Source organism: Asterias amurensis, chromosome 7 (genome assembly GCF_032118995.1).
Source record: "Asterias amurensis chromosome 7, ASM3211899v1".
NCBI lineage: Eukaryota > Metazoa > Echinodermata > Asteroidea > Forcipulatida > Asteriidae > Asterias > Asterias amurensis.
This window is the reverse complement of record NC_092654.1, coordinates 12,163,868-12,173,486: the sequence shown is the minus strand read 5'-3', so window position 1 is coordinate 12,173,486 and position 9,619 is coordinate 12,163,868. Positions and strand designations below refer to the sequence as shown.

Below are 9,619 nucleotides of genomic sequence, written 5' to 3'. Positions count from 1 at the left end.
CAAGAATTCCGATGGATATTGGGCGAACGAAAACTGTAATAAGGGAAAGCGTTTCCTGTGTGAGATAAAAAAAAAGCCGTGTCGTCTTCGCTGCTTCTCAGTCAACATGAAGAACTCATTAGATCATCAAGAAGCCACACCCTACTGTCTGCGCGACCACCCCTTCAAGGAAACCGAGATCCAAAACCCCATACAGTGCTGCCTGGCCTGCTCCAAGGATCCCAACTGCCACTCCTTCAACCTGTCTGGGAAGATGTGCCAACTCAACAATGTCACCATCTCCCAGGTTGATGCTGACAAGTACTTGAAGGAGAACTGCGTCTACTATGAATACGAGTGAGTAATGATAAGCTGATCGGAGTATATGAATACCAGCAAAAAAATAAGTGTTGTCAGACACATTGAAACGCATATAATGAGCCCCGAAAATACCAGACATGAAGTAACAATAATGTGTTCACATTAAATCAAGAAAGCAGTTCAGATTAGTGGTTGATCTCTCGTAGGGACATAGAACATTTAGAAACAAAACATTGTACAGCTACTTGCCGGAGATCAATATCATTAACCACGTTTTTTAAAACGATTTTTTTTTAAAGCAACTGCAAAACACGGATGAGGCGCTGCCGTTTCTTGTGGATTCTTTTAAATCTTTTTAAAATTTAACTTTAAAGCCATTGGACACTTTCGGTGAACAGTATTGTCCAAAAGCCCACACTTCGTGTATCACAACTTACATATAAAATCGGTCATCGGAGTCGGGAGAAAATAACGGGAAAACCCACCCTGTTTCCGCACGTTTCGCCGTGTCATGACATGTGTTTAAAATAAATCCGTAATTCTCGATATCGAGAATTGACAATTTTTTAAATGTTTTCTCAAAAAGTAAAGCATTTCATTACCTATTTTTCTTTTTTTATTATTTAAAGATTGGTTGGCAGTTTAAAGTGACACATTGCCTTGAATCAGGCGAGTTGGTCTATGAAAAGCGTTTCAAACCGTTTGTTGTAAAATGCACACGGTTAGAAAGTCGTTTAAAAGTAGGACATAACGGTCCACACAATTAATATGACTCTAAATTGCATGGTTTTGTGGAGTCAAGTTTATGACTCGATAAAATGGCCGACCATGTTTAGTCCGCAAATTAAAAGGGGAAACCACGCAATTTCGAGGCATGTTTGTTCGGATCATTATAATCTACTTTTGAAACATCTTTCTAACAATATTTTAATATCGATTTCTCAAAAAGGTCGTTGCTTTGAATCCCACTGTAGTCCATTCTTTGTTCAACCCCAAAAAACATTTAAAGTTTACCCAGTCAGTTTCCCTTATGAAAAAAGGTACGCTTTTCATTGACCAACTCGACTGATCAAAGGCAACGTTTCCCTTTAACGGCTACGTTATAATGTTCTAGGACCCTTTTTGTGGACATGTAGTTTATATATATCTCTATGAGTTTATCTCAACTAACGTTGCTTCGGTTGGTCAAACTAGCATTGTTTTGATTGGCGACGTTCATTAATGTTGTTGCCTATAACGTCAACTCTAGTTACTTGATAGGTAAAATCTGATTCACACAGACATCGGTTTGTTTCGACCATAGAATTTTATTTCTATGGTTTCGATCCAGATTTGTGGACTTGCCCAGTGCTTTCGAGTCGGCCTCCAAAAAAGTCAATGTAGCGCCCTCTACCAGTGACATATAATAAAAACCCAGGTTCGCAAATAAAAGACCAACTAGAACAAGGTTAAATTCAATTCCAATGTATTTTATTCCACACAGTGATCCACGAAATATTTTGCTTAAACATCTTAATCGTCATTGTTAAGCATAAGCATATTTGTATTCCTTAGGATTCAAACTTCCCATACATTATTGACTTGACCCCTACTGACCAACCAGTCCAGTTGTAAGCGCTGCAACGGAATGGTAAACTGCAATAGTGTAATATTATTATCCTTTCTTCATCTCAACATTCCCGTCGTTGGCCCGTCGGGGCTCATTTGTAGTACTTCCTCATAATGGTTTACCCGGTGTATGTCAAAGTTCATTATTACTGACACCACACACTCTGCCACCATATCGGCCAAGGTATACACTTTGTCTTGATTGTCTTGCAAGTGTCTGTGAAACGCAGATTTCAACGGCTCCGATTGCTCTGGGACGACGTTAGCGTCTGACCCCGCACATACTCTTCTAAAAAAACTCTCGGTCAGAGATAACCGGATTACGGGTCCGAGGGGGGACCTGGTCCATCTCTAGGTCAGGCTGACCCGAAAACTGGTCATAACTTGGTCTTTGACGGATTTTGCGTCAGTTTGATACATTCCTGAGTCTTTTTGACTCATATTCCGGGTAACACGGACGCATAAATTAAAGGACCCCATCATGTTTAGAGTGTACGGCAAAAGTATAGGACTCTGCAAGTTAAAGTATCACGGCATGATCAGTCTGATTATTTATAGCCTGAATAAACATCTAACGTCACACTTAGAGGCTCGTGAATTACGTCAGAGTTCTGCCGTTCAGTTGAGCCCATGACATCGGGTGCGTTCGTTTAGCTTCCCTGGGTCGACCCCGGTCTGCCCCGGTGCGTTCGAATAGCTTTTGACGTCATTCCTGGGGCTCACCCGGGCCAGCTCCCAGTGCCATGCTTGTGGGTCACCCGGGGGTGACCCAAGGCGCATGACGTTACCACGAGAAGGCGAGTGTGATCGTTCGATGAGCTCTTGTCAGATCAGGGGCTCACCCGAGTGAGCACCGCGAGGTCGGCACAGGGAAGCTAATCGAACGCAATTACAGTTGACCTCGCATCATTTCACAAGGCCTCCATGAGATTCCTGATCCCATACCTGTCCTTATCCTTGTGGATAATGACAGGGGACTAGTCTATCTGAGTTACTTTGTAGCACATGGTGGCGCCCTTCCACATGGTCTGCTGTTACATGCGCGTTTGAACCACCATAGTTTTGACTCGTGGTGATCCCAGCTGCGTCATGTTCTTTTAAAGCACATGATGCGTCTCTTTGAGGTGGGACGGATTCCGGGCTGGGCCTAGATGAACACTGGACATGACATGCTGAACACATCTGTTGAGAAAACAAAATCGTTTTTTTACAACACTGCGACTTTAAGTTAAGAGAAAGAAAAAAATACTTGCCGGGACTCACTTTGTCCCATACCTAACGTAGTTAGAGGCGTTCTGTTCTGTATCATATTTGAAAGTATTTGAAACCATAAAATCACCCTAAAACATGACTCAAAATCTTGATTCAAAAGAGGGCGCTATCAGAAGAAATGTGCACGTAGTTAATCATACGTGGGGGGGGGGGGGAGGAGGGTGGCAGATTCTCCGGCCACATCGGCCATTAAAATAACGATTGTTACATTTGGAATAGTTAGTCTCCCCCCCCCCCCATCCACACAGATTTGAAAGAGGGAAAATAACCAAGTAGTACCATCGTTTTTAAAGACAGTGGACACTATTGGTAATTGTCAAAGACAGCCTTCACAGTTGCTGTATCTCAACATGTCCATAAAATAACAAACCTGTGAAAATTTGAGCTCAATCGGTCATCGAACTTGCGAGATAATAATGAAAGAAAAAAACACCCTTGTCACACGAAGTTGTGTGCGTTAAGATGGTTGATTTCGAGACCTCAAGTTCTAAATATGAGGTCTCGAAATCAAATTCGTAGAAATTTACGTCTTTCTCTAAAACTATGGCACGTCAGAGGGAGCCGTTTCTCACAAGGTTTTATACATCCTCTCCATATTACTCGTCACCAAGTAAGATTTTATGCCAATAACTAATTTGAGTAATTACCAATAGTGTCCACTGCCTTTAAATTGTCCAATAATTTTAAATAAGGGCCCTTTAGCGTCATTTTAATTAAGTCAGATGCTATAATGGACTGGGGGGGGGGCGCAAACACGCATGCATGATTTACAAGCCCCTCATTTCTTGACCATAATATTAACAAATATCGATGCATCAGTAGAGGGCGCTACTCACCTTCAACCTCAGTTTCATCAAAATCGAGGCTACCGAGGCTGACGTCACCGAATAGAGCCTCCGGGTCACTGCCCCTACGTCGCCTTATCGGCGACAACCGACTGACAACGTCCCGGATGTCCAAGTGTCCGGATTGAACGAGGAGGTCGGGTACCTCGTCCGGCATTATGGATGCCTTGTGTTGGTTGCTAGGCGACCGGTCCTGAGCGTTGCCGTAGAGATCGCTGATCATGCCGTAGATGCGTAGAAGCTGCCGTAGCAAAGACTGGTCCTGCACTCGCATCGCTTTCTGAATATGGAGAAGAAGAAAAAATATTCACAAAATTAACACAATTGTCACGATCCTGTTCCCGTTTGTGGATGATAAAGTGAATAATCATCAGCGAGTCCTCTGAGGTTTAAAGGCATTGTGTACACTGTCTGTAATTACTCCAAATTATTGTAAGCATACAAACTTACTTGGTAATGAGCAATGGAGAGTTGTTGAGAGTATAAAACATTGTGAGAAACGGCTCACTCTGAAGTAATGCAGTTTTTTTTCAAAAGATGTAATTTCCCACTCAAATATTAAAATAAATCAGGCCTGAAGCCTTTCATTCGGCATCTGAAAGCAAACAAATTAGGTTGCTTTTGCTTTCATTATTATGCAACTTCGATGACCAATTGAGCCAAAAATATTCATAGGTTTGTTTATGAGATTGACAATTACAAAACGTGTCCAGTGCCTTTAAAGCCATGTGAGAATCACGGTTCTACAAGGAGCTGGCGAGGGTTGGATGTTAAGAAACCTCTTGACGGTGCTTCACGTCGCAGCCCGGAGTGAACTGAGCTACAAAGCATGGTTTTATGATGAGCATTATAATACCTCAGTACTTTAGTCGCCACCGTCAAGAGGGAAGGGAAATTCTCACATGGCGACTACAGTCTAGTTATTGACCCACAAACTTGTGTTGTTACGAATCCACGGTGGATCAGTGATTGCAGACTGTGATCGATGCACAACCGCTCATTCTATTCACTTAGGACCACGGTTATAAAGCATTTTTTTAAACAATACAAACAATTGTTGTTGTTAATTACTTCAACTAATATTTAAATGCAAGTTAATGAATAAAATAATATTACACATCAGAGCATGTTTAAATGTTTGTTTTTTGTCTTATGGGGGGGGGGGGGTGCTCCGCATTTATTGTTTAAAGGCAGTGGACACTATTGGTAACTACTCAAAATAATTATTGGCATAAAACCTTACTTGGTGACGAGTAAAGGGGAGAGGTTGATGGTATAAAACATTGTGAGAAACGGCTCCCTCTGAAGTGCCATAGTTTTCAATAGTTTCAATGAGGACGTGGGTTCATATCCCATCAGGAGTAGTCTGACATGCGTTTAATCTGAACACACGCTAACCCCACCGACAATGACATTTATTATAGTCAATGTATACTTTCGTAATTGTAATTTATTTCTTGGGAGTTTGTGGGGACTTTATGTTATTATATTTCTGTTCAAATTCCTGTTTGACTGACTAATGGGCAAATAAACACTTCAGGTTTATTATCTTCAAGTCCAAAACAAACACACAGCAAGAAGAAGGATTAAGGGTCAATTGCGAACATTTAACAACTCTTTATCTTTTGACGTGTATTAGCTGTATGTCGTAAACCTTTACAAGGGACTCTAAAACAAGGATGTATGTATACACATACTGTATAAAAATACATTGAGAACTAAGCAGACGATATTGAATACAAATAAATAATAAATAAACAATATAATATACAAAAGGAAGCATTCCTAAATACACAAGCAATAAAAATGATACGTTTATCAATATTATTTTGAAATTATTTTGTTTCATTATGATGTGAACACTGCTAACAGGTGTTCTCTTTGAAAACCAGGGCTCTTTTAATCTAAAACTACCCCTCTCTCATCATGTGTATTTCCGTCATTTACTTTTACTCATTAAACAAACGGGTGACCATTACTTTAATTGATAAGTGTATAATTTATCTCAATACGTCAATTGGGAGTACGTTCACAACGCATTCCTTACGGCCTTGTAAATAAAGCACCATTCATGTATAATTACAATGGACTTCCTGTACGCATTTCCTCTGCTCGCTAACACATAAAGACATATCCATATAAATTATGCGTAAAACAAAAAGTGATAACATATTACGAAAGCAAAACTGTTTACATAAGTGAGAGAGGATGTTCTTGAGTAAGTATCTGTTCTCACGCTCAAAACTGGATCGGGCAAACCAGGAAACCATTAAGTAAAATTCAAAGGAATTGCACAAGATTACTAAATGATGAAAATAATCATCATTAGGTTTTTAGAGATGAAAGCTAACTAATTATACAGTTCACACCAGTTCAAATTTTCTTGTGAAAACAAGTTCCTTTTGAAACGAAGTAATTTTTTCGAAATCTGCAGCTGAGATCCTTAAAGGCAGTGGACACTATTGGTAATTGTCAAAGACTAGCCTTCATGGTTGGTGTATCTCAACATATGCATAAAATAACAAACCTGTGAAAATTTGAGCTCAATCGGTCATCGAACCTGCGAGATATGAATGAAAGAACAAAACACCCCTGTCACACGAAGGTGTGTGCGTTTAGACGGTTGATTTCGAGACCTCAAGTTCTAAATCTGAGGTCTCGAAATCAAATTCGTAGAAAATTACTTCTTTCTCGGAAACTATGGCACTTCAGAGGGAGCCGTTTCTCACAATGTTTTATACTACCAACCTTTCCCCATTACTCGTTACCAAGTAATGTTTTATGCTAATAATTGTTTTGAGTAATTACCAATAGTGTCCACTGCCTTTAATAAAAAAAAAAACTGCAACAGCTGATTTCGCTTGGAATGGTACAACCAACAATAAGGACAGTACAAGGTTAAAGGCACTGGATACCTTTCTTGGTAATTGTCAAATATCAGTGTTTTCTCTTGGTGTATCTCAACATACAATGCGTAAAATAACAAATCTAAGAAAAAACTTTCGCCTCATTTCTCTTCGAAGTTGCAAAAGAATAAAAGAATGACAGGAAAAACCGTTGTTGCACATAATTATTTGAGTGTGCTTTAGAATCCTACAAATCGAAAGAGAAATCACTTTTTTCTCAAAAACTACGTTACTTCAGAGGGAGCGGTTTCTCGCAACGTTTTGTACTATCAGCACCTCCCCACTGCTCGTTACCAAGTATGTTTTTATGCTAACAATTAATTTGAGTGATTACCAATAGTGTCCAATGTCCAAAGCATGCGGATGTAATACGTTCAAATTTCAAAATCACTGTGACGTTTTTAGTTACAAGGCTAGAATGACTCATTGTATAACTATCCGACTAAACTATCGGGTTTAAGTTACGGGTATATAAAATTAAAATAATCCAACATGTGCAGTATTTACAGTAGGTGCATTTTAAAGGCACTGGACACCTTTGGTAATTGTCAAAGACCAACCTTCTCAGTTGGTGCATCTCAACATGTACATGTACATAACGAAACCTGTAATTTTTTTAACTCAATCGGCGCCAGTTGCAAGAGATTAATTTAAAAAAAACAACACCTTTGTCGCACAAGTTATGTATTGCTTTCAGATGCTTGAATTCGAGACCTCGGCTGAGGTCTCGAATTCAATTCAAATATTTGTGTGAGAAATTACTTCTTTAAAAAAAACTACTTTACTTTGTTTCTTACGATGTCACTATCAACAGCTCTATATTGCTTGTTACCAAGTGGGTTTTTATGCAAACAATTATTGTTTTGAGTAATTACCAATAGAGTTCAGTGCCTTTAAAAGCAGAGGACACTATTGGTAATTACTCAAAACAATTATTAGCATAAAACTTTACTTGGTGATGAGTATAATGGGGAGAGGTTGAAAACATTGTGAGAAACGGCTCCCTCTGAAGTGACGTAGTTTTCGAGAAAGAAGTAATTTTCCACTAATTTGATTTCGAGACCCCAAGTTTAGAATTTGAGGTCTCGAAATCAAGCATCTGAAAGCACACAAGTTTGTGTGACAAGGGTGTTTTTTCTTTCATTATTATCTCGCAACTTCGATGACCAATTGAGCCCAAACTTTCACGGGTTTGTTATTTTATGCATATGTTAAGATTTACACCAAGTGAGAAGACTTGTCTTTGACAAATACCAAAAGTGTACCTTCCCTTTAACACTATACCAGCATGTATAGAGCATCTGCTTTACTGTAGACGAGTTGTACTAGGGTGACCCCGAAAAACCTTGGAGATTGTCATTGTCTCTCATCCTGCTAATTAAACAATGCAAATATGCAGAGGCATTGTTGCTGTATGAGTAACGCCAAATTACCATGACATTAAGTGGTTGTAAATATCATAAATAAAGCAGGAATTCTTAATGACGATTAAAGGCACATATTGAGTAATTACTAAATAATAATTGTTAGCATAAAAACTAACATGTTTACGAGCAATGGATAGTTGTTGATAGTTATACATAAAACATTGTGAGAAACGGCTCCCTGATTCCACTCCATGCTTTGAGACGGAATTAATTTCTCCCTTAAATATGAACAAACCATAGGCATCTGAAAGCACAAACAATTGTGCAACAAGGGTGTTTTTTCTTTCATTGTTGTCTAGCAACTGCAATAGCCAAAAAGTCTAAATTTTCACAGGTTTGTTCTTTATGCATGAAATACACCAAGTGAGAATACTGGTCTTTGGCAAATACCAAATGTGTTCACTGCCTTTAATTCAAAATAGACAAGATAATTTAAAAGAAGATTATAAATTAAGTGTAGTTACCAATTCCCTCCTTAGCATCCTCAGTTGACAGTTCACCCTCTCCTCTGAGTTTTGGCACCTCTCAGCCAAGGTGTCACTCTCATGTCTTAGGTCCTCCCCAGTGGTGATCGATGGGTTGGGGCTAATCTTACTTGTTGCAGCACCCCACACCCCTTTACGTGGATGAGGCAAGGTCGCGGAATACCTGATGGGTGGTAGGGCATCCATCCTCGAGCCGTGTTGTTCCTTCTCGATGTGGTTCATGATAACATTGGTGCCAGACTAAACCTCCATCAGCTCCTTATTGATGATTCTCCCATAATTGTTCTCTCTTTTTAAAAATAAGATTACTAGAAGTGTCGCTTAGCTGTTCACCGTGATCATTTTATTGCTATCAATCCCCATTAGTCCGGACATTGTGTGCAGGGTTGTGGAATATGCATGCATGCCCGTTGCTATTTTTGTTTTACAATATTGACCGAGTATACACTCATCGTATCTCGTGTGTACGTGTTATGAACACCTCCCTGCTTCCCCGCGCTGCTATCACGACACAATGCAATGCGAGTGTTGTGTACAAAATGATCAATACTCGATCCTCGCAGGGGTCGCTACTCCTATTCAGCGTTGGTGTCTAAAGCCTTCTATGAATGGAAGAAACAACCGAAAGCAAACAAATGAAACAAACAGGGTCATCGTTATATGATTGATCTTTGGCTACTTAACCACTTGTGTGCGTACGGACCCCGATAAGAAACGAACAAGTGTGTGCTTTTATTTTTTGGGGTCCCAATTCAATTGAAGAGTTTCAACGATCC

At 39.6% G+C, this 9,619-nt stretch overlaps 1 protein-coding gene across 1 annotated transcript; it reads right to left on the bottom strand.

Annotated features, from left to right (window-relative positions):
• Positions 1-1,766: 1,766 nt before the first annotated feature.
• LOC139939718 (uncharacterized) lies at positions 1,767-9,352 on the bottom strand. The gene is made up of 3 exons (XM_071935807.1): positions 8,823-9,352; positions 4,017-4,305; positions 1,767-3,090 (listed from the first exon to the last, which is right to left on the bottom strand). The coding sequence occupies exons 1-3, from the start codon at positions 9,063-9,065 to the stop codon at positions 3,056-3,058; spliced, it is 567 nt and encodes a 188-aa protein (XP_071791908.1). The 5' UTR covers positions 9,066-9,352; the 3' UTR covers positions 1,767-3,055.
• Between the last annotated feature and the right edge of the window lie 267 nt (positions 9,353-9,619).